Source organism: Nerophis lumbriciformis, linkage group LG18 (genome assembly GCF_033978685.3).
Source record: "Nerophis lumbriciformis linkage group LG18, RoL_Nlum_v2.1, whole genome shotgun sequence".
Lineage (NCBI taxonomy): Eukaryota > Metazoa > Chordata > Actinopteri > Syngnathiformes > Syngnathidae > Nerophis > Nerophis lumbriciformis.
In genome coordinates, this window is record NC_084565.2 from 36,095,824 (window position 1) to 36,122,082 (window position 26,259).

The 26,259-nt window shown below is 40.2% G+C and overlaps 1 protein-coding gene across 1 annotated transcript; it reads left to right on the forward strand.

Annotated features, from left to right (window-relative positions):
• Positions 1-3,205: 3,205 nt before the first annotated feature.
• On the forward strand, positions 3,206-16,849 carry LOC133617886 (alpha-2-HS-glycoprotein-like). Its single transcript, XM_061978249.2, has 7 exons — positions 3,206-3,535; positions 6,161-6,271; positions 8,595-8,679; positions 12,130-12,299; positions 12,372-12,488; positions 16,487-16,561; positions 16,623-16,849. Exons 1-7 carry the CDS (start codon positions 3,221-3,223, stop codon positions 16,791-16,793), a joined length of 1,044 nt encoding a protein of 347 aa, XP_061834233.2. The 5' UTR covers positions 3,206-3,220; the 3' UTR covers positions 16,794-16,849.
• The last annotated feature ends 9,410 nt before the right edge of the window (positions 16,850-26,259 follow it).

Consider the following 26,259-nt stretch of genomic DNA (forward strand, 5'->3'; position numbering starts at 1 on the left):
GCCAAGCCAAGCTCACTCCAGCTACGACGTCCGTTCAAGCCAAGATCGCTCCAGTTACGACGCCTGCCCAAGCCAAGCTTGCTTCGACGCCAGGCCAAGCCAAGCTCATTCCAGCTACGACACTCAGCCAAGCCGAGCTTCAACGACCACCCAAGCTGTGCTTGCTCCAGCTTCAACGTCCGCCGAAACCATGCTCGCTTCAGCTACAACGCCCGTTCAAGAAAGCTCGCCACAGCTTCGACCCCCGCTCAAGCCAAGCTGCAACCTCCTGCACGGCCCCCGCCGCCAGTCCTACGTCCAGCCCAGCCGCCTGCTGCTCCAGGTCTGCAGACACCACCAGATACTCCAGCGGACCTTCCGACGCCACCATCCTTGACTCAAGTGGGCCTTCCGACGCCCGCTCAAGCCAAACTCGCTCCAGCTACGACACACCTCATTCGCCGGGCTGTGTATTTGTTGTTACCAGCTTTGTTGTGATATTTATGACAATTCGTTGTGTATTTTATTGTTTACATAATTCTGAAGTATTTAAATTACAATTCTGTTCAACAGGAGCTGCAGGATGCATTGGAAAACCAGCCAAGTGTCCTCGCAGTCATCCGGAGGGATGAAGGTGGACATTTGGTGGCGGATGTCCCGCCTGTAGCTTATAAAGGTAAGAAACTTCACTGATACTTCGATCTGACACAGGGCAAGTAAAGCAAGTTTTTTGTCAAATATAATCTTTAGCAAACAAAGTAGAACATAAAACATGTGTGGCGTTACCTTCGCTGGGCGTGGCCCGGAGGAAGACCCACAAAACGCTGCATTCTGAAGAGGAAGAAAGAGGCTTGAAAATCGAATATCAAAATCATGAACACAATTCATAAACTTGCTCCTTTCCAATGATGACATAACACAAATGTCACCAAACATTTTATGTCTGTGAAAATAAAGAAACAACATTGTTTGACCAATTCAGATGACCGTGGGGGTGTAAGGGACCGTCTCAATATATCGTTGAGACTAGCTTATGGTGAGTGATTTAATTACGTGACATTTATTTCCAAACGTAACTACAAAAATAACATTGTATAATCCCTTTCAGAGCAAATCAGGCGGATATTAGTGACACTGTGGCGAACCAGACGGCAGCTCCGCATTGTCCTGCCCGAGGGCACGATCCATGTGCCGAGTGTGTCCGACATGGTGAGTGGCGGATTTTTACAAGACCTCACCAATTTACACGTAATAACATACCAATACCGACTTTTGAAATTAACTTTTTGTCCACACCAGACTGTGTGGCAAAGTTCTGGGAGGGGCGGGCTTTGGCATACCGGAAACCAAGCCTTTCAAAACGTAGTAACCAAGGCCTTCTCTGCTGGTCTAACAGTTTGTATCCAATCAGAATTCAGCTATCTTATGTTGCCATGCGGTACGAAATCTGCCCGGGGCCTTCAGAATCAACAATGTCTGTGCCCTGTCAGTGAACGGACACATACAGTTGATAGACAATTGCGATAGCCAATCAGATCACAAGTTGTTCTCAGTAAGGCCTTCTAGCTGGCCTTACGCTGTGATTGGATACTCACTAATTTCACTTGATCAAACCCTTTCTAACATTCCACACTACAAAATAATAAAATTATGTATGGTTCCGGCTGATATCCTCCGCAGTGGATGCTGGTAGATCATGGATTACATTCAATTCAGTATTAATGATATTTTTTAAATTGTGATTGTCACAGAGTTTTGCTTTTCTGTTGTTGCAGGTAGTTGGTTTGGACCTTCAGGAGCAGCAACGTCTGGTCAATGTGATAGCCTATCAGGAAGCTGAAATACAAAGGGCAAACATAATTCATTGTGAATGATTTTGTGTTTTTTTTAGTTCAGTAGAATTTATTAAAAAAATGTTAAAATGTACTGTAAATTGCGGACTATATGCGACTTTTTTTCCTTCACTTTGAATCCTGCGGCTTATAAAACGGTCCGGCTAATTTTTTGGATTTTTCTTATCCATGACAGCCATAATATAAGAATAGCCAAGTACTTGTTTTATTGTTTGTGCTATGTCGCCATCTTATGGACGAGTTTGCTCAATGTAGGTGCTGCTTCCATTTACGGTTTGTGCTTTTATTTTTCCCAACCGGAGTACTGTTCGGTCTTCCAGCCGTCCATAGCATTCTACTCGTATGGATTCGTCATCACTCCAAACAACATTTTGTAAATTTTACAGTATAAATAAAACTGTTTATACTTACTAAACTAGATGCAGCTGCTCGGCCATGGAAACCCATTCCATGAAGCTCTCTGCGTACTGTACGTGGGCTAATTGGAAGGTCACATGAAGTTTGGAGCACTGTAGCAACTGACTGTGCAGAAAGTCGGCGACCTCTTTGCACTATGCATCCGCTGACCCCTCTCTTGTCAGTTTACGTGGCCTACCACTTGGTGGCTGAGTTGCTGTTGTTCCCAAACTCTTCCATTTTCTTATAATAAAGCCCACAGTTGACTTTGGAATATTTAGGAGCGAGGAAATTTCACGACCGGATTTGTTGCACAGGTGGCATCCTATGACAGTTCCACGTTGGAAATCACTGAGAGCGGCCCATTCTTTCACAAATGTTTGTAGGAACAGTCTCCATGCCTAAGTGCTTGATTTTATACACCTGTGGCTGGGCCAAGTGATTAGAACACCTGATTCTCATCATTTGATTGGGTGGCCAAATACTTTTGGCAATATAGTGTATATTAATTAAATACTGAGTAGAACTTGAATGTGTCATAATACAGAAGATTTGTCCGACCCTTTTTGTGGCCGTGAACGCATCACTGGCTGAGCCAAGTATGTGGGTCTTTTGACACAAATGAAAGAAAGCGGTTGCTATCAATAGGATAAAAATTTGTTTGTTTTGGTGTGATTACGGCAGGAAGTGACTTGTTTTGTTGGATAGTAGTTTTGTTGCTTCCCTTAGTAAGTCAATAGAAATACTAAAGTATCTCTTGTATCTGTTTTGCAGTTTTTACAAGATTGAAAGTAGAAAAATGGATGGATGGATGAAAGTAAATCGTCTTTAGCCAAGAAACCTGTCTTGCATCAATTCTGCGGCCACTGATAATGTTTAGCTCGCTGCATAAGTTGAGTTAGAAAACACTGATCTGAGGGAAGAAGAACTTCCTAAAGCAGGCCATGGAGGTAGAAAAGTGTCCTTGAGAACAAGAACTTTGTTTAAAGTCCATGTTTGTCCGGCCTAGTCCCGCCGCCTCAGGCCAAGTCCCGCCTCCTCTCTCAGGTCTTTATAAGGGCCGCTGTTTTGTCAGTCCAGTCCAGCTCGGACCAATCTTCTTCATCATCATGTGGGCCCATCTGCTTCTGGCTGTGCTGGCGTGCGCGCTGCTCCCCGGCGAGGCGGTGACACCTTCGGAGGACATCACGTGCCACCAAGACAGCGTTGCGGCCGCGGCGAACTTCGCCGTCCATCACATCGACGAGCACCACCAACACGGCTACAAGTTCAAGCTCGGACAGATCCGAGGACACAACTACGAACAGGTACCGAACGGCGCAGTCTCACCTGCGCCTGTGTCACGTGGTTTTTTGTGTGTTTTTTTTAACTCAACTCGCCCGAATGATTAAATTAGAGAGGACCTAAAACGGAACCTTGAGGAACACCGCTGATAAAAAATAAAGAACAAATGACTTCTGACTGTTTCTGAAGTTCTTAGTTCAGGGGTGTCAAACTCATTTTCATTGAGGGCCACATTGCAGTCATGGCTGCCCCTCAGAGGGCCACATGTGAAAGTACACACAAAAAAATGCTGGGTTATTTTGATAACCCAATTTATGAGTTGCGAGTGTTGGGTTCAATTTTTGAGTTATTTTTATGAAGAGCAATCCATTTTTTGGGTTATAAGGGTTTTATTTTAACTCAATTTCTGGGTTTTCAAAACTAAAGTTAAAGTATCAATGATTGTCACACACACACTAGGTGTGGCAAAATGATTCTCTGCATTTGACCCATCACCCTTGATCACCCCCTGGGAGGTGAGGAAAGCAGTGAGCAGCAGTGGTGGCTGCGCCCGGGAATCATTTTTGGTGATTTAACCCCCAATTCCAACCTTTGATGCTGAGTGCCAAGCACGGAGGTAATGGCTCCCATTTTTAATAGTCTTTGGTATGACTGAACCTACCCATCTCAGGGCGGACACTCTAACCATTTCAAAACTATAAACAATTTTTGGGTTTTTCAATGAGTAAAGCACTTTTGGGTAAAAGGCTTTTTTTTAAATTATTATTAAAAATGTACTTTTTTCTTGAAGGGAATTTTATGAAGGATTAATCTCATTAACATTATTTACAATCACACATCTTATGTTCAAAGGGGCGCTGGATTTTGTGGCTGACCCGTCAGCGATCCTTTTTCTATCTCCCTGTAATGTTTTGTCTGATCTTGAATGGGATTGTGCTGAAAATCCAATTTCCCTTCGGGGATTAATAAAGTACTATCTAATCTAATATTTGAGCATGCTGTATAGAAATACTAATGTCATGATCCCTCATATTTGTTTAGTTATTGACCCCCCCAGTTCCTGTTTTGAGCACCCCTGGGTTTGTGTTTTAGTTGCCATGACTGCAGATTGTTTTCACCTGCCTCTGATTAGTGTTCAGGACGCTCACCTGCTCCTGGGCACTAATCAGAGAGCTACTTATTCCCTGCTTTTTGCCTAACTCAGTCTGGCTTTACTATTTGCTTCCACGCAACGGTTACGACGGCTACTAATTTGATTCCTGAGCTAAGCTTTTTTACATGCTAAATATCTTGTCTTTGCCGTCTATTCTATTCAATAAAGGTTGAAAAGGATTTGCAATTCATTGTGTTCTGTTTTTATTTACAATTTACACAATGTGCCAACTTCCCTGGTTTTGGGGTTTGTATGATAATAATTTATTACAATGTTGGATAGTATTAAAGTTGAAAAGATATGCAATTGCATGCAGTACATGTATTTTTTTCCGTCAAAATGGAAAGAACGGGTACTACACTGCAAAAAGTCAGTGTTCAAAAACAAGAAAAAAAAATACAAAAATTAGGGTTATTTATTTGAACTAAGCAAAGTTATCTGCCAATAGAACAAGAAAATTCGGCTTGTCGGGACTTTCCAAAACAAGTAAAATTAGCTAAGCTCAATGAACCCAAAAATACCTTTTTAAAATAAGTATATTCTCACTAATAATAAGTGCACTTTTTTTGGTAGAAAAAAATGAGACCTTTTTGCTCAACATGTTGAAAAATATTCTTAAATTAAGTAAATGCTAGTGCCATTATCTTGACATAATGATATGCGCTCGGCATCATGATTTTTTTTTTCATGCTTGAAGTAAGAAATGATTACTTATACTTGTGAGTGTTAATGACACAGCTTTGCATCAGCATGTTTTACTCAATATAGGTCATACGATCTCAGCAACAAGCTGTAATATCTTACTGAGATCATTTAGGACCAAAACCCTTAAAACAAGTAAAACACTCTAACATAAAATCTGCTTCGTGAGAAGAATTATCTTATCAGACAGAAAATAAGCAAATATCACCCTTATTTGAGATATTTAATCTTACTTAGATTTCAGTTTTTGCAGTGTACTACTTTATTTTAAAGGATCGATAAACTGTTTCTATTGGCCATTGTCCTTAAGTTGTTTTACTGAAAAATTTTATACATTGTTTTATGTAAGTACATTATTTTTAATTGTGGTGTTTTACTGCTGCTATTTCTGTTTTTTTGTATATATTTCTCTAACTTTGTTTTTGCTGCCCTCTTGGCCAGGTCAGTCTTGGAAAAGAGATTTTAATCTCTAATGAGTTTTTACCTGGTTAAATAAAGGATCTTGATTGATTGGAAAAAAATGTAGTATTTTTAGGAATTTGCTGCAAAAAAAGTTTGTCTCCCAAGTTTTAAACACAACTTGGGTGTCGTTCCCGGCCCATATTTGGCCTCTGCGCCTAAAAAGTGGAGGTCCACCCGTGCATCACACGGGTGCATTAAAGCCTTAGCGGAGTTCTGACCTTCATGTCCTCTTGTCCAAACATGCTTGGGTAAGGCAAGCGTGTTTGAAGCGATGAAGCAAACAAAAGGGATGTTTGCATAAATGGCTGACTTCCTGTTTTTCTTCGTACAGACGGCTGACGGTTGCAACATTGATCTGCAGCTGATGCTCCAGGAGACCAAATGCCACTTCACCGACGCCAAACCTGTTGAGAACTGTGAGGCGTTTGACATGAGTCAACGGGTGAATATGTTTATCTATTCTTAAAATTGATGCAATAAAACCATGATATCTTAGAAAAAAAATAATTCACCAAGTACTTTAGGAATCCCCTGTTGAAGACCACTGCGTTAATCTACTTTGGGTCTTCCCAGCCTTGTTTCTGTGCATGCTAACCAATCCTTAATAGTTTTATAGGTTACAATCTTGCTCAAAAAGGTTCATTATGAATGCTCTCTCCTCCCAAATGGTTTCCTTGTGCCGCTTCCTTAGTTCGATCGCCTCCTTAATCCATCGTTTGAATTTGTTACTTTCTGTCCCGATGATTTTGCCGTTGTCCCGGTCCATGATGTGGTTATTTATTTTGCGATGATCGGATATGGCTGATTTTAATATTTCCTGTTCGGATATTTTGTTTTAGGCTTCTTGTAAACCTTCCAGTTGTCTCTTTTTCACATTCTTTCTGATGTTCTTTCTTCCTTGTGTTGATTGTCCTCCCTGTTTCTCCGATGCATGACTTACACGGGATTTCGTGAATTACATTGCATTTCTTGTCTTGTTCTATTTTGTCCTTTGGATGTAAGAGTTAATGTCTTGTTTCTGTGAGGTTTAACTGTTGGTTTTTTTTTTTTCATGACTCGCTGTATTGGTTCAGTTGCTCCCCTAATGTATGGTAAGGTTATGACCTCTTTGTTCTTTATTTCAGGTTTTTCTTTGGGTTTTTTCTTTCTCTTTTCCTTGTTTTTTCTTGTTCCCCTTTTTTGATGACCCAGGTTGGATATTGGCAGCTTTTGAGTGCATTTTTGATGTGTTTCTCTTTTTTTTCTGTCTTGTTCTTCTGTTACGACGTTGGCCCGTTCATAGTGTTCTCACGACTGAGAGTTTGTGTGCTATGGGTTGTTTGGAGGTCCAGAGTAGATATTGGTCGGTTTTCGATGAACGGTAATGTTTTGACTGCAGTCATCTTTGCGGTGGATTTTTCATGTCCAAAACAATTAGGGTCCTGTTCATTTCCTCTTCATGTGTGAATTGGATGTTTCCAGTCTCAATACTGTTGAGGTGGTCTGTAAGATCATGTGTGTCCCACTTCTATTTTCTCCAAAATGTCATCCACGTATCTTCTCCAGAAGGGTGGGTCAGCGGTGGTTTCCAGATTTTCCATGAAGAAACTGCTGATAAAGAGTCCCCCATTGCAAAGCTCTCTTGTTTGTATATTATTCCTTTTGTATTAGACTTACTTACTTAGTCCTCTTGCACTTCAGGGCGCGTAGAGCCGACCATAGCAACCAGGTCTCTCCATCTGGGTCTGTTGTGGGCAAGGTGTTGAGCTTGTGCCATAGTCACATTGCAGGCCTTAAGGTCCTGGGCTAATACATCCAGCCAGCGAGTCCTGGGGGCGCCTCTAGGGCGTCTACAGCCAGCTCGCTGCGGGTTGAAGTCCAGGATTTTGCGCGTGGGGTGTTCCCCCGGCAGGCGGATGACATGGCCATACCAGCGCACTCGCCGCATTGCTGCGAGGCGAGAGGCTGGGAGCTGTTGGGTTAGCTCTCTTAGGGTCTTGTTGGTGACATGCTGGCTCCACGTGATGCCTTCTATCCTCCTGAGGGCTCTGGAATCAAAGCCATCTAGCCTGGCCGCCAGGATGTTATTCAGCGGCCATGTTTCCGAGCCGTACAGAAGGACAGAGATGACAGAGGAATTGTAGACCCTCAACTTGGTGTCCCGAGATATGTGCCGGTGTCGCCACAACGGTCTCCACAAGGACTGCATGACGGAGGCTGCAAGGGCGCGACGGCGGTCCACCTCTCGTTTGAGGTCGCCGGGGTTGGTGACTGTCGAGCCGAGGTATCTGAAGGTAGGGACAAAGTGGACAGGGGTATCCTCAAATAAGAAGGGTGGTGGGTCTGGTCCATCGCCAATATGCATGAGTTCGGTTTTGGACCAGCTGATTTTCAGGCCGAGCTGTTTGGTCTCCTCATCAAACACACCGAGGGCCTCCCTGAGCTGGTCAGCGGTCTCACTGTACAGGGTGGTGTCATCGGCGTATTCGAGGTCCTTTAGGGTGTAGTTTCCAAGTGACACCCCGGGGACTCGCACACAGACTCTGGACATCAGGTGGTCGATGACACAGTTAAATAGTTTTGGTGCGGCAACACAGCCTTGCCTGACCCCGCTGTTGATGGGGAACCACTCAGAGTCTTTACAGCTGTATTAGAAGTGTGTGGATTTTGCAACTAAACTGAGTAATGTGTATGTCTTCCGGTGTGAGGTTTGTTCTTGCTTTTAGAGTCCTGTCTTTTGTTAGGTTACAATCTTACACTTTTCTCCTTTTTGTGTCTTGGTGCAGGGCGCGGTCGCCGACTGCGCCGTCATGTTGAGCGTGCGCGCGAGCGGGACCACAGTCACCAGTCATCAGTGTACCACTAAACAAAGTGAGTCCCTTTTCCTGTCCATCTGAAGCTTCTAGAACAGTGATTCTGAAGATGTGGTACGCGTACCACCTGTGAAACATAGGCTCCATTTAGTGCTCAGGTGTCACTCAATAATAACTCAATAAAAGATAATTCATTTTATTTGGCCCTTGAAAGCCAAAAAAGTACTGTCATTTTTCTTACCAAACGTATTCTCTTTCTATTTTGGGAGGAAAAAAATAAATGTACTCTAATCAAAAATGATGTTAACCTAAATATTTTCTGATAATGCAAAAATATATTATCAAAACATTCAAACCATTTTTTTAAATAGAAATAAATACTAATAATGATTTCAAAGTAAGTCATCCATCAAATTGTGCAATGCCCATCCATCCATTTTCTACCGCTTATCCCTTTTTGGGGTCGCGGGGGGTGCTGGAGCCTATCTCAGCTGCAATCGGGCGGAAGGCGGTGTGGTGTACACCCTGGACAAGTCGCCACCTCAATGTAAAAGTAGAAATAGATTTCATGGTAAAATTGTGAAATTTACTGTAGTTTTACCGCATTTTTCTCTAAATGAAAAAAACAGTACTTTTTTTCACTGTAATAAACTGTGGAAAAATCTACACTTGTTGTTTTGCGGTCAAAACAAACTGGAAGCTCAGGTGCCAAAATGTTACTGTAAAATTGCAGTTTTTTTATTTACAGTAAAAAAACAAATGTCAATTTTACAGTAAAATTCTGGCAACTGAGCTGCCTTTTTTTAACGATAAAAAAAGCAGTACAGTTTTTCCATTTCCAGTAATATACACTACATTTTGAGGTGAAATTATTGCAACTTAGCATATTTTTTTACATTTTAGTTAAAAAAAAAAAAATGGTGTAATAGTATTCACTGTTAGAAGCGGCCCTCTGGGGCCAAACATAACTGCGATGTGGCCCTTAGTGAAAACGACTGACACCTCTGATCTAGAGCTACGTTGAAGAATCACTTAATTAAATATTTAAACATCTGCCATGTTTTTTTTATTGAATAATTAGGCTAACTACGCGACTGTATTTTTAATATTGGTCGTTATGGTGGTACTTGGAGAGACAGTTTTCTGAGGTAGTACTTTGTGAAAAAAGTTTGAGAAAATCACTGTTTTTAGAAAGGTCGCAGATTGTACTGCGCTTCATCAGTAATGTAGGAGTTATATAAAATGTAGCTTTGATGGTAAACTGGGGTTTGAAAGACACAGGTGTCAGCTTGTAGTCCAGCACCACTCTTAAAGGCCTTAGACCAGGGGTCCCCAAACTATGGCCCGCCAGAATCCAAAATTGAGTATTAAAAAAAAAAAAGTTTTAATAAATTTATTGATGATTATAATTTTTAAAATCTATCCCAGTAGTCCCCAAACTACGGCCCGTGTGTAGTCCCAAGTACATTTTCTTTTTTTTAATGATTATTTGTTTTACATTTTTTTAATATATCTCAGGGGTTCGGCCCGCGGGTAGTCCTGAGTTAAAAAAAAAAAAAAAAAAAAAAAGTTTTTAAATTGTAATTTAAAAATGTTGTTTTTTTAATCATAATTTTTTTAACTCTTTTTTTTTTAGCCCATCCATCAATCCATTTTCTACCGCTTGTTACTCTCGGTGTGTGTGTGTGTGTGTGTGGCCAATGCGGCCCCCGGGTCAAAAGGTTTGGGGACCCCTGCCTTAGACAGTGAGCTTGACACGCGTACTATCGCACAGCCACACGAGCCGGCATCCGTAACACACACTTTAGTCTTTAGTGCAGTGATCCTCAACAGGCGGACCGCGGTCCATGTCCGGACCCAGCGACGTGTCCGTCCGGACCCAGCACGAATTATAGTAAAAAAAATAAAAAATAAAATGTTTTTTTTATTATTATAATTATAATTATTATAAAAAAATATAATAATTGTATTTATCTGTGAGTTATCGCTAGCGCAAGTCAACGTTCTTTGTTGTTTTTAGTCAAATATCTCCACGTTTCGTTTACACTTCTCGTGTCTCACTCACTCCGTCTCTCTCTCTCTCTCTTTCTCTCTCTCTCTCAGAGAGAGAAAGAGAGAGAGACGGAGTGAGAGCGAGAGAACGCCACTCTGATTGGCTAATTCCGGGGTATGGGTTGTCATCTCTTTCACAACGACGCGCTGATAGGCTGTTACCACCTGGGTCATGTGCACAGTGCATGGAACCTTTCGCTGCAGGTACACAGTTGTCTCGTATCGCTACTTCGCTAACTGTTCACTTGTCAGTCACTGAATGTGAATCAAATCACAATGGCATGCTCCAAGTTGGCTCAGGCTGGTAAAAGAAAGGTGGACAGGGAAAACCGACGTTTCAAGGAAGAATGGACAGAGCAATATGTTTTCATCCTACCTACTGCAAGTACCAGACCAATGTGTTGCTCTGGTTGCTCTACTGTTGCTCTGATGAAAAGTGAAAATCTGAAACGTCACTATCTGAAAGAGCACCGCGAATTTGAAGAGACATTTCCTCATGATTCAGAGCTAAGAAAAAAAGAAATCACTAGGCTGAAAAAGCCATATGAAACATCAAGCAAGATTTTTGTTAAATCTATGACACAACAACAAATAGCAACAGAGCAGTAACGTGCGGTGAGGTTGATGGCTGGTGAGGCACTGACTTCAACACAGTCAGATTTACAAACATATGAACCCTAAAGAGTATCTTATTCACCATTTGATTGGCAGCAGTTAACGGGTTATGTTTAAAAGCTCATACCAGCATTCTTCCCTGCTTGGCACTCAGCATCAAGGGTTGGAATTGGGGGTTAAATCACCAAAAATGATTCCCGGGCGCAGCGCCGCTGCTGCCCACTGCTCCTCTCACCTCCCAGGGGGTGATCAAGGGATGGGTCAAATGCAGAGGACACATTTTTTCAAAGTTCTTATTTATTTTTGTTTCAAAGAAAATATTTCATGTATTTTATTGGATATTTATTTTATTTTTGTTAATTTTAAGAAAATGTTAAACTACCTACCTCCTGCTATTATATAAGCTTGACCGATAATAAACGAACCCAGCCTGTTTCCAAAAAACATTTGTGGACCTTTAAGATTTGTACTTGAGGACCCCTGCTTTAGTGTATCCGTAGCTTTAAAGTTATGAAACTGTGTTTGTTTACACCCGCTATTACTATCACCATAGTTACACAGCTAACATTACTTGCATTTTAACAGCAACATCATGCTAGAGTCTGTCGCGCTCCGGGTCTTGTTTTAAGATGTGTAGCAAAGCCAGCTTCTCGTGTGTTCAGGTGACGAACTCACCTAAGAAGGTTTTCCCTTCACGACGTCGGAAAAAGCTACAATTTAAAATGCGCGCATTTGAGCAAGTAAGGGCAGGTTTTTCAATTTTTAATCCAAAAATATGAACAGTTTGGGGATGGGAAAACCTCCAGAAAAATGTTAGAATTGATCTGTATTTTGTGTGCAGCACACTCTAATGAAGAGATGGCGATGATGTGTCCCGACTGCCCCGTGATGCTGCCTCTCAACGACCCCGATGCGGTGAAGGCAGTCCAGAAGGCGGTGAAGAAATACAACCTGGAGTCCAACAACCAGCATTACTTTGCTCTGCTGGAAGTGGGACGTGTGCTGAGCTCGGTGATTACTCCGTGTGCACTTACTGCAGCCAGAGAGGTCCTGCATTTAACACGCGCTTCCTTCCTGTCGCAGTACATCCCATCCAGTGGCATGATGACCTACCCCAAGTTTGTCCTGGTTGAGACAAACTGTCCCAGAAACTCCAGGATCGCCCCCGAGGCCTGCACACCTCGCTGCCCCCATAGAGCTGTAAGTTCTCGCAGACACCGAACGCCAAAACCTACTTTTGTGTTAATGCTATGATGCATGTGTCCAAACCTTTTGACTTGGGGGCCGCATTGGGCTATCAAAATTTGGCTGGGGGGCCGAAAGTTGACTACATGTAAAGAAACTACATATCTATGTATGTATGTATGTATATGTAAATGTGTATATATGTATGTGTGTATATTAATTACGGGTCTACAGAAAATGTGAGCAAATCTGCTGGGTTAAAAGTATACATACAGAAATGTCAATATTTGGTTACATGTCCCTTGGCAAGTTTCACTGCAATAAGGCGCTTCTGGCAAGCTTCTGCTTGAATTTTAGACCACTCCTCTTGACAAAATTGATACAGTTCAGCTAAATGTGTTGGTTTTCTGACGTGGACTTGTTTCTTCAGCATTGTCCACACGTTTAAGTCAGGACTTTGGGAAGGCCATTCTAAAACCTTAATTCTAGCCTGATTTAGCCATTCCTTTACAACTTTTGACGTGTTTGGGGTCATTGTCCTGTTAGACAGAGGTGGGTAGAGTAGCCAGAAATTGTACTCAAGTAAGAGTACTGTTACTTTAGAGATTTATTACTCAAGTAATAATAATAATAACTGGGATTTATATAGCGCTTTTCTAAGTACCCAAAGTCGCTTTACATGTAGAACCCATCAATCATTCACACCTGGTGGTGGTAAGCTACTTATATAGCCACAGCTGCCCTGGGGTAGACTGACGGAAGTAAAAGTAAGGAGTAGTCACCCAAATATTTACTTGAGTAAAAGTAAAAAGTATGTTGTGAAAAAACTACTCAAGTACTGAGTAACTGATGAGTAACATACACACTCATATCATATATATATATATATATATATATATATATATATATATATATATATATATATATATACATACATTCATATACATTGATATATACAGTATATAATTTATATGTATTTATTTTGCTGTTTTTGTTTTCATGTTAAAGGTGTTTTAATGAATATACATGCACGTTTAACATATAGATTCCTTTCTTTCATGAAGACAAGAATATAAGTTGGTGTATTACCTGATTCTGATGACTTGCGTTGATTGTAATCAGACAGTAGTGATGATAACGTCCACGTTTTCAAATGGAGGAGAAGAAAGGTTCCTCCTTTCTGTCTAATACCACATGAAAGTGGTGGGTTTTTGGCATCTTATTTGTCCAGCTTCCATATTCGTTTTTATACACTTTACAAGAAATATATTGTCGTCAAACTCCGTAGCTTGCTAGCTTGTTTGCGCTGGCTTTCGGAGACTCTTGTTTTGAAAGCGCAGGCGCGATGGAGCGGCACTTTTATTGTGAAGACAGGAACGTCCTCGTGCGGTTGAAATAAAAAAGTATCTTTTTTCCTTCACATTTTTGATTGATTGATTGGAACTTTTATTAGTAGATTGCACAGTACAGTACATATTCCGCACAATTGACCACTAAATGGTAACACCCCAATAAGTTTTTCAACTTGTTTAAGTCAGGTCATGTGACCACCTGGCTCTGTTTGATTGGTCCAACGTCACCAGTGACTGCATCTGATTGGTGGAACGAAGTGAAACGTCACCAGTAAGGCAGGCACTTTGACGGTCTGTCTGACAGACCAAAACAAACAAAGCGTGCATTAACAGATCGATAAAAATTAGTAGCGAGTAGCGAGCTGAATGTAGATAAAAGTAGCGGAGTAAAAGTAGCGTTCCTTCTCTATAAATATACTTAAGTAAAAGTAAAAGTATGTTGCATTAAAACTACTCTTAGAAGTACAATTTATCCCAAAAGTTACTCAAGTAGATGTAACGGAGTAAATGTAGCGCGTTACTACCCACCTCTGCTGTTAGAACACCCAACAAAACCCAAGAGGATTTTAGGTTGTCCTGAAGAATTTGGAGGTAATCCTCCTTTTTCATTGTCCCATTTACTCTCTGTAAAGCACCAGCTCCATTGGCAGCAAAACAGGCCCAGAGCATAATACTACCACCACCATGCTTGACGGTAGGATTGTGTTATAAATGATAAATGGGTTATACTTGTATAGCGCTTTTCTACCTTCATGCCGCCCCTTGTATGATGATGCCTGCGCGTGACGTCACGGATTGTAGAGGACATTTTGGGACAGCATGGTGGCCAGCTATTAAGTCGTCTGTTTTCATCGCAAAATTCCACAGTATTCTGGACATCTGTGTTGGTGGATGCAGTACAGCCTGAGGGATCGAAAGTCACGGGCTTAGCTGCTTACGTGCAGTGATTTCTCCAGATATTTTAATATGTGGTTTGGGAATGCCAGACGAGTAGTTTGACATCTGTCGGGTGTCGGTGGCACCTGTACTTTTTGATTGGCGGGGCAATGAGGAGAAACGTCGGGGCTGTACTCTTGTAAAACATGTTTTCAGTTATTTCACCTTTTTGTTTAGTACATAACTCCACATGTGTTCATTCATAGTTTTGATGCCTTCAGTGACTATTTCAACGCTTTTGTGTTTGACAATCCAGATGAAAAAAACAAGTTGGATGTTGTCATTGAAAAGTTTGATGCTCATTGCTCTCCCAAGAAGAATGAGACATATGAGAGATAGTGTTCCTGGGATTAAAGGCCTCACCTTTTCTCCTCCAAACATATTGCTGGGTATTGTGGCCAACCAGCTCAATTTTTGTTTCATCCGACCACATAACTTTCCTCCAGAAGGTCTTATCTTTGTCGATGTGACGTCACATTTCTAAATAAAGGGGACCACAAAAAAAAGGCTTTGGCTTTATTTTAACAAAGAATCTTAAGGTACATTAAACATTTGTTTCTTATTGCAATCCAAGAACAATGTTGTCCTTTAAATAAAATAGTGAACATACAAGACAACTTGTAAACAACACCAACATTTTGTATGTTCCATTGAGAATATAGAACATGACACACGGCGCTCAAAAATCTATCAAAATGATTTAGTATGGCTTTGGTAAGTTATGAAGCTGCACCGCTTGATGGATTGTACTGTGCTTCAACATAGGAGTATTATTATGGTGTGTGTATAAGGTAAAACATATCTGGCGTTTTTGTTTCGCAATATTATGCAAAATCAACGTTTTTTACCTTCTGGTACCTGCTGATCTGTATTTGGGCTCTGCATAAATCCTGAAAAATTGCGCGCATCCTCTTTTGTAGTCCGTGCTGACGCCGTAGTCGATACGCTTCTTTTTCTCTATCTTCTTGTTATGGGACATTCACCCTCCGCTGTTGCCATTTTTAATATAAAGTAGTGTAAAGTTCTTACTTATATCTGTCAGTAAACTCTCCATGAAAGCGCTAAAACATACCGGTGTAGTGAGTAAACTTTATTCACCCAAGGAACTTTAGTTATTAAAGTTCCGGTCAGACCTTTTTTTTCACGGGACACATTTCCGGCGTTGTTGTCGTTTCCGGACGAGGAGATGCTGCTCCGTTATTGATTGAAGTAAAGTCTGAATGTCATTAAAACAGTTAGCTCCATCTTTTGACACTTCTTCCACTCCCGTCCTTGCACGCTACAACAAAGATGACGGGGAGAAGACTCTGTCGAAGGTGAGCCACGTAAATAAGACGGCGCATCCTGAAGCGACTGTCAGAAAGTGACTTGAAGATGATCTGTAAAACATCATCTATGCAACATTTTGACCAAAGAACCACCATTACATGTTATGTAGACCACAAGGAAGTTTTTTTACATTTACAAAAAAATATAAATGACTCCTTTCCTGCGCCCTATAATCCTGTGCACATTATATATGAAAAAAGATCGAAAATAGACCTTTCGTCAGCAGTGCGCCTTTTAATCCGGTGCGCCCAATGGTCCGGGAAATACGGTAATAATCAGGCTCTCAGGTGTTTGAAAACTGTGTAATTTCATTTTGAACTCATGACGTCTGGCGGGCCGCACTTAGTTTGTAAATCCCTGCTAAAGTCTTATTGCCTTGTCATTTTTGTCTTACAGCAGCACGCCGTGTGCTCAACAACTTATTCCCTCAGTGGAGTCAGCCCACCAGGGTGTGAATTGTTCCCAGCCAAAGTAAGCACACACTTAAAGACGTCTTCACTATTGGATTATAATCACGTGAACTCTGTCGTAGAACTCTACCCCCCTCGGGCCTGGCGAGGTGGAACCCCAGTGCGGGCCGTCCTTTCACCACAGACATGAGGCCGACACCTGCAGCTCTCAGATAACCGACAATGATCCAGCTCTCCACCACATTTGTCCCTTCCCTCTCCCCGCAGAGCTGCCACATCAAGAGGCGGTTTAGACTGTGCGCTGTTATCACCTCACACATGTCAAGTCAATAAAAGGGTTGAAACTTAAGCCTTTCTGGTCTTGATCTTAAACTCATCGGATGTTTGAGTCCGAATCTGTGCAAACAAACCTGTGATCTGAGCTTCCCTTCGCTCAGAGCTCCAACGCTTCCTCCTCAGGTGTTTGTCAGACTCACCAGATGACATTCAACTGGAACACAGAAGGAAAATCAACAATTAGCCCAAAACTCTCCAAAAATCTGTTCTGGGGAAACCTTTTCCCTCAACTTTAAAAGGATTTTGACCGAACATAATTTTGACCCCAAACTAAATTAAAGAACTACACATCAAAACCATTCACAAGTTTTTAGATATACAATTCATCCAAGATTGTTCTCCAGAATTCTGTTTATCTTGAAAAAAAGCCCCATCTCCCAGTTATTTTGGACCAATGTTTATTTCTTACTGTTTATTTCTTACACTGTAAAAAGATCACTGGGATTTCACAGCACTTTTCACATTAAAATACTGAAATCAAACTTAATTGGCGGATATGCTTGGAACTCAAAATTATTGCTTGAAACTTTGAGCATAACAATTAGTCGACAGACAGCTCTAATTTCAAAACACTCTTAATTGGGCACAACTGTAAATATTAGGGTTTTTTTTATGTACACATTGTTTTGCTTTGAAATCATAAGTCAGGCTGATAAGCATTTCAGCACAGTTGTCAAACTCAAGGCAAATGCATATTTTAAACTTTAATGTTATCTGATCATGCCAATTATATTATATACTGCATTGCAAAACTATTTTTGAGATAAAAACAAATCGTTAAATATCTGCTTGTCACCTTTATGATTTTAAAGCGAGTTACACATAAAACAATCTAATAATCAAATACATATGCATTATGATTAATCATGATTAATCACAAGTTATTACCCGCATGCATAATGTAAATTAACTTTCAAAAAGTGGCCCTCTGAAAGCAGCCATTACTGCGATGTGGCCCTCAATGAAAATTTGTTTGACACCCCTGCATTACAGTGTTTAAGTATTAACTTTACAAAAAAATGTAGTGTAGTTAAAAAATAAAATTAAAAAAATAAATAAAATAATATATATATATATATATATATATATATATATATATATATACAGTACAGGCCACACAACTTTCTCATTCAATGTGTTTTCTTTATTTGCATGACTAGCACACCTGTGAAGTGAAAACCATCGAGAGAATGCCAAGAATGTGCAAAGCAGTAATCAGAGCAAAGGGGGGCTATTTTGAAGAATCTAGAATATAAAACATGTTTTCAGTTATTTCACCTTTTTTTGTTAAGTACATAACTCCACATGTGTTCATTCATAGTTCTGATGCCTTCAGTGACAATCTACAATGTAAATAGTCATGAAAACAAAGAAAACACATTGAATGAGAAGGTGTGTCCAAACTTTTGGCCTGTACTGTATATATATATATATATATATATATATATATATATATATATATATATATATATATATATATATATGTGACGTGCAGTCAGGGGAGGCAGGTGAGGCGGGGCCTCACGTGCCATCATGGAAAGAAAAAAAATGTAAAAAGAAAAAAAAATGTTTTAATTGTTATATGTATCCAGTGATTATACTATAAGGTTATTTTCCATTTAACTTCAGCAGTTTTAGATTATTTTTATTCAAAATCGCTGAATTTTCACATTTGCCGTTCAAATACTGAGAAGAGACTTGCGGTGAGTCAGCAGCCAGTTGAGGCACGTCACTGAGTTGAGCCTCACCATGGATTGCGCAATGACTCGGCTAACTGCTGGCCTGCTGTGCAGTGAGACCGTATTGCTATATGAATTGTATTATACATTTCCATAGTTTAGTTAGCTGAGGTATATAATGTACAGTGTATTTTGTCAACAACTGTATGTGTGTAACGTATTTCTTGTGCTGAGTAATCATAAAACTGCTGCGAACACGTGTGAGGCTCGCAGTAATCCCGCCTCCTGGTGGTAGAGGGCGCTAGTGATCCCAGAGATCATTCATGCGACTACTCGGCTGCAGAAGAAGTGACAACAAGCAACAACAGTTAGCAACGATCGTTTATTTTTTCCTCTTGCCTAGACTTTTAACATGGAGGATTACATATCTAAAATAAAACAGTTTTCTAAACTGGACTTTCAATCGAAGCAGGAGGTAATACTTAAAGGAAGATCTCCATCAAGACAGAGAGACTTTTAAAACTGAAGAAAAATAAGGAAGACTTCTATAAACAAGTTATCGATGCGTTTGTTCAAAAGGAGCTGCGCATGGACTTGACTTCTAAGTAAAGGTAAGACCATAATTACGTTTTTTTTTTTTTATTAAATGTGCTTTTTTGTGTGCTACAGTTTGTATGTGTAAAGTTAAAGTTAAATTAAAGTAGCAATGATTGTCACACACACTAGGTGTGGTGAAATTTGTCCTCTGCAGTTGACCCATCCCCTTGATCACCCCCTGGGAGGTGAGGGGAGCAGTGGGCAGCAGCGGCACCGCGCCCGAGAATAATTTTTGGTGATTTAACCCCCAATTCCAACCCTTGATGCTGAGTGCCAAGCAGGGAAGAATGCTGGTATGAGCTTTTAAACATAACCTGTTAACTGCTGCCAATCAAATGGTGAATAAGATACTCTTTAGGGTTCATATGTTTGTAAATCTGACTGTGATGAAGTCAGTGCCTCGCCAGCCATGAACCTCACCGCACGTCACTGATATATATATATACCTGGGGATAGGTTGATTGGCAACACTAAATTGGCCCTAGTGTGTGAATGTGAGTGTGAATGTTGTCTGTCTATCTGTGTTGGCCCTGCGATGAGGTGGCGACTTGTCCAGGGTGTACCCTGCCTTCCGACCAATTGTAGCTGAGACAGGCTCCAGCGCCCACCGCGACCCCGAAGGGAATAAGCGGTAGAAAATGGATGGATGGATATATATATATATATATATACAGGGGCGCCGAAAAGGGGGGGTAAAGGAGACGGATTCTAGAGGCCCATGATGGAGGGGGGCCCAGAGAGGCCCCTAATGATGATGAAATTATAATACAGAAAAAAATAATGACACTGTGTTGGGGGCCCTGTAAAGATTCTTTTCATGGGGCCCAAAATCCCTAGCGGCGCCCCTGTATATATATATATATATCCTGTATATATATATATATATATATATATATATATATATATATATATATATATATATATATATATATATATATATATGTGTTTATGTGTTCAGTTGATAGGGACAATATGAAACAGAACCTCCTCCAAAAAATTTTTTTTTACAATTAATTAATAATAGTAAATACATAAAGATAAAAAAAATTAAAAACAATCCCTTTTTGTCGCTTCCCTCCTCTCGGTCCTACATTTTCTTGCCACTGATCAATCACAGTGGGTCGCAATGCACAGCCCTCCTCTTCATCACAAGCAGACATAAACATAAACCAACTGATCCTAAATAAAAACGTATCACTGTTAATGAATCAAAACAAAACATAGAGAATTGGGGTGTAGTAAAAATGTAAATAGTCAACAGTGAGTGTCACATTTAAATTCAACGTGGCGGGCTTTGTGTTTGACACCTGTGTCTTCGAGTATGGTCTGAAAAGTCCGGCATCTACTAAATACATTTTTTTATGTCTACAGTTAGGAAATATTGTGTTTAAGTTTATATTCACATTGTTGTCGTTCTGAAAGACAGAGTTTGGTTTTAAAAAACTGTGGTTTCATAGACGTTTAACCCTTATAGGCACCGGTAGGAAGTCTCAGAAAATGGCCGCCGCAGAAAGCACTCACCTGATGAATGACAAGGATGAAAGTCTTATTAAATACTCAAAGACACGCGGTCGTCACGCATCATGGATATTACAGCAACTTTCCTAACTTTTTTATTTTTAAATTTGTGAGCATTCCACCTCCCGGACTATGGCGTCCATACATAAAACCGCCGCTGCTTGCGCCGTCATAATTGAGAATCTCGAAGTCCTTTGAAGTATTTGACGGACTTCATCGAAGACATTTCCACAGAGTAATAACTGTCACTTGTGGACAAATATACCAACAGAACACCACACCGTCATTGTCACTGGCGTACACGCAGTTGTATAGTTTGCCGAAGAAGGAAAAAGAAGTTCGAGCAAAATGGAGAAAATATTCGACAAAGTTGTCCAAGTCAAGGTCAAGTGCGGATCCAGCGAGGAAAGGTAGGACTGTTGACATGAAACACCATAAAGTGACTTATTTACCAGCAGGGACTTCATTGTGTCTTATGTCCGCTCTCTTGTCCCAACATGGCCTTTTTTTCCACCACGTTTGACTAAAATATCGCACAGTGAAATAAAATACGCATACTTGCCAACCCTCCCGGATTTTCCGGGAGACTCCCGAAATTCAGCGCCTCGCCCGAAAACCTCCCGGGACAAATTTTCTCCCGAAAAACTCCCGAAATTCAGGCGGAGCTGGAGGCCACGCCCCCTCCAGCTCCATGCGGACCTGAGTGACGTGTTGACAACACACAACAACAGCGTCTACCGTAAAGCAATTCGTCTGCCGTAAACAGCAACGTTGTGACACTTTTAAACAGGACAATACTGCCATCTACTGTACATGCATATGTGACCCACCCATAATGTGTCACATTTTTGTGTTGATTTATTTATTTTATTTTGTGGTTTGAATTCGTTTTTGGAGCTGTCATTACACATTTATCAGTATTCACATAGGTCAGTAGGGGGCAGTAGGGCGTTTCTTCCCAATTGAATGCTATCACCTGCAGACCGGAAGTGTCTTGTCATTCTGATGAGCGCGACCAGTCTGTGAACAATTGAAACGTCCTGTGTGCTTTTTCCTCCTGTATAACAGGTTAGTTTTGGTGAATCAACTCACTGAATAATATCCATGTGATCTTTATAAGTTTAAGTACACATTCTGATGGTGGAGCCTAACTCTAAAGTGTTTGTGAGTTGTAGTTTGTATTTGTGAATGAATCCAGTGCACAGCTGCAGTAATCAATACAAAAAGGCGACGTGAGTACACAATGTTTATATAGGAACTTCTGATCCTAATTCAGACTCCCAAATTAGAGCTCCCGTTTTCTTATTGATTTTATAATGTATATTTGTATAATGTGTGTGTTCTGAAATAGTGACAGAGAATAGAACAAGGATGGACAATTCAACCCTTAACTCAACAATGAGTGTTAGTTATGTGTGTGTATATGTGTAAATAAATGAACACTGAAATTCAAGTATTTATTTTATTTATATATATATATATATATATATATATATATATATATATATATATATATAGCTAGAATTCACTGAAAGTCAAGTATATCTTAACCACGCCCCCGCCCCACCCCCACCCCCGACCACGCCCCCACCCCCACCTCCCAAAATCGGAGGTCTCAAGGTTGGCAAGTATGAAAATACGTAACACGAGGCATAGGCGCCGATCTACATGTCTGCCAATGTGTGTGTATGAGTGTAGTCCCGATACCAATATGTTGGTACTGGTACCGGTACCAAAAGTATTTCGTTACTTTTCTAAATAAAGGGGACCACAAAAAAGGTCATTATTGGCTTTATTTTAACAAAAAAATCTGAGGGACATTAAACATATGTTTCTTATTGCAAGTTTGTCCTTGAAAATAGTGAACATACTAGACAACTTGTCTTTTAGTAGTAAGTAAACAAACAAAGGCTCCTAATTTAGTCTGCTGACATATGCAGTAACATATTGTGCCATTTATCATTCTATTATTTTGTCAAAAGTATTAAGGACAAGTGGTAGAAAATGAATTATGAATCTACTTATTCATTTACTGTTAATATCAGCTCACTTTCTCTTTTAACATGTTCTATATACACTTCTGTTAAAATGTAATAATCACTTATTCTTCTGTTATTTGATACTTTCCATTAGTTTTGGATGATACCACAAATTTGGGTATCAATCCGATACCAAGTAGTTACAGCATCATACATTGGTCATATTATTTTTTTTATTTTTTTATTTTTTTTAATTTTTGTTTTTGTTTTGTTTTGTCCTGTCCAGCTTCTCAGGCAAATCATATAGTTGATGTTGATTCCCATATCGGCTGTTCAGATTTACTTTACAAAAGAGAAGTGTAGGATACTTCTCTTGTTGCCTTATATACATTTGACTTAATTAAATGTATTTATATTATCATTTGGTGCAGCCGGGCCGGAGCAGGAGGGGATAGAAAGAGAAAAAAAGGAAGACCGAGGGGGAAATTGTGGGGACAAGAGGAGTATAAGAAAGAGAGACAAAAACAACAACAGCAAACACAACAATAACAACAACAATAACAACAATAGAGCAACATCAGCAAATACGACATGTACAATTATGATGGTAAAAGTGATAGCAAATAAGCAGTTAGCAAAAATAAAAAATAATACAGAAATGACAATGAGCATTATTACACTACAAATGGAGCAATACAAATACCAATAGAAATAGCACTATTGATAATGAACAATACCAATAATTTACCTTTATTATCAACAATACAGTTGTTCAAATGCAACAATACATATATGTAATGATAACTAGAGATGCGAAAGAATGCAGAAAAATGGAGGGGAAGAAAGAGAAGTAACCGATATTAACCTTGTAGATTGTTATAGTAACAATAGGTTAAGCTTTGTCAGTGTGTTAATCTTTGTCATATTCAAAGTCCTCATGTGTCCAGGGACATATTTCTTGTGTTTATAAACATAATATGAATTTTTTTAAAACGAAATAAGATTTTGTGATGTTAAAAAATATCGATGTAATCATGATCCGCTAGCTGTCCAAAGTCGGGACCCAGGGTGGACCACTCATCTGTGTATCAGTTGGGGACGTCTCTGCGCTGCTGACCTATCTCCACTCAAGATGATCTCCTGCTGACCCCACTATGGACTGGACACTCACACTATTAACTAGATCCACTATGGACTGGACTCTCACACTATTATGTTAGATCCACTATGGACTGGACTCTCACACTATTATGTTAGATCCACTATGGACTGGACTCTCACACTATTAACTAGATCCACTATGGACTGGACTCTCACACTATTATGTTAGATCCACTATGGACTGGACTCTCACACTATTATGTTAGATTCACTATGGACTGGACTCTCACACTATTATGTTAGAACCACTATGGACTGGACTCTCACACTATTATGTTAGATCCACTATGGACTGGACTCTCACACTATTATGTTAGATCCACTAAGGACTGGACTCTCACACTATTATGTTAGATCCACTATGGACTGGACTCTCACACTATTATGTTAGATCCACTATGGACTGGACTCTCACACTATTATGTTAGATCCACTATGGACTGGACTCTCACACTATTAACTAGATCCACTATGGACTGTACTCTCACACTATTATGTTAGATCCACTATGGACTGGACTCTCACACTATTATGTTAGATCCACTATGGACTGGACTCTCACACTATTATATTAGATCCACTATGGCCTGGACTCTCACACTATTAACTAGATCCACTATGGACTGGACTCTCACACTATTATGTTAGAACCACTATGGACTGGACTATCACACTATTATGTTAGATCCACTATGAACTGGACTCTCACACTATTATGTTAGATCCACTATGGACTGGACTCTCACACTATTATGTTAGGTCCACTATGGACTGGACTCTCACACTAGTATGTTATAACCACTATGGACTGGACTCTCACACTATTATGTTAGATCCACTATGGACTGGACTCTCACACTATTATGTTAGAACCACTATGGACTGGACTATCACACTATTATGTTAGATCCACTCTGAACTGGACTCTCACACTATTATGTTAGATCCATTATGGACTGGACTCTCACACTATTATGTTAGCTCCACTATGGACTGGACTCTCACACTATTATGTTAGATCCACTATGGACTGGACTCTCACACTATTATGTTAGATCCACTATGGACTTGACTCTTTCATTATTATGTTAGATCCACTATGGACTGGACTCTCACACTATTAACTAGATCCACTATGGACTGGACTCTCACACTATTATGTTAGAACTACTATGGACTGGACTCTCACACTATTATGTTAGATCCACTATGGACTGGACTCTTACACTATTATGTTAGAACCACTATGGACTGGGCTCTCATACTATTATGTTAGATCCACTATGGACTGGACTCTCACACTATTATGTTAGATCCACTATGGACTGGACTCTCACACTATTATGTTAGATCCACTATGGACTGGACTCTCACACTATTATGTTAGATCCACTATGGACTGGACTCTCACACTATTATGCTAGATCCACTGTGGACTGGACTCTCACACTAATATGTTAGGTCCACTATGGACTGGACTCTCACACTATTATGTTAGATCCACTATGCACTGGACTCTCACACTATTTTGTTAGATCCACTATGGACTGGACTCACACTATTATGTTAGAACCACTATGGACTGGACTATCACACTATTATGTTAGATCCACTCTGAACTGGACTCTCACACTATTATGTTAGATCCACAATGGACTGGACTCTCACACTATTAACTAGATCCACTATGGACTGGACTCTCACACTATTACGGTATGTTAGATCCACTATGGTCTGGACTCTCACACTATTATGTTAGATCCACTATGGACTTGACTCTTACACTATTATGTTAGATCCACTATGGACTGGACTCTTACACTATTATGTTACGGTAGATCCACTATGGACTGGACTCTCACACTATTAACTAGATCCACTATGGACTGGACTCTCACACTATTATGTTAGATCCACTATGGACTGGACTCTCACACTATTATGTTAGATCCACAATGGACTGGACTCTCACACTATTAACTAGATCCACTATGGACTGGACTCTCACACTATTATGTTAGATCCACTATGGTCTGGACTCTCACACTATTATGTTAGATCCACTATGGACTGGACTCTTACACTATTATGTTAGAACCACTATGGACTGGACTCTCACACTATTATGTTAGATCCACTATGGACTGGACTCTTACACTATTATGTTAGAACCACTATGGACTGGACTCTCACACTATTATGTTAGATCCACTATGGACTGGACTCTCACACTATTATGTTAGATCCACTATGGACTGGACTCTTACACTATTATGTTATAACCACTATGGACTGGACTCTCACACTATTATGTTAGATCCACTATGGACTGGACTCTCACACTATTATGTTAGATCCACTATGGACTGGACTCTCACACTATTATGTTAGATCCACTATGGACTGGACTCACACTATTATGTTAGATCCACTATGGACTGGACTCTCACACTATTATGCTAGATCCACTATGGACTGGACTCTCACAC

Coding starts and splice junctions, on each gene's coding strand:
- LOC133617886 (XM_061978249.2), top strand. CDS start 3,221: ATGTTTGTCCGGCCTAGTCCCGCCGCCTCAGGCCAAGTCCCGCCTCCT. Junction 6,272..8,594: donor CGTTTGACATGAGTCAACGG/GTGAATATGTTT, acceptor GTCTTGGTGCAG/GGCGCGGTCGCCGACTGCGC. Junction 12,489..16,486: donor CTCGCTGCCCCCATAGAGCT/GTAAGTTCTCGC, acceptor TTTGTCTTACAG/CAGCACGCCGTGTGCTCAAC.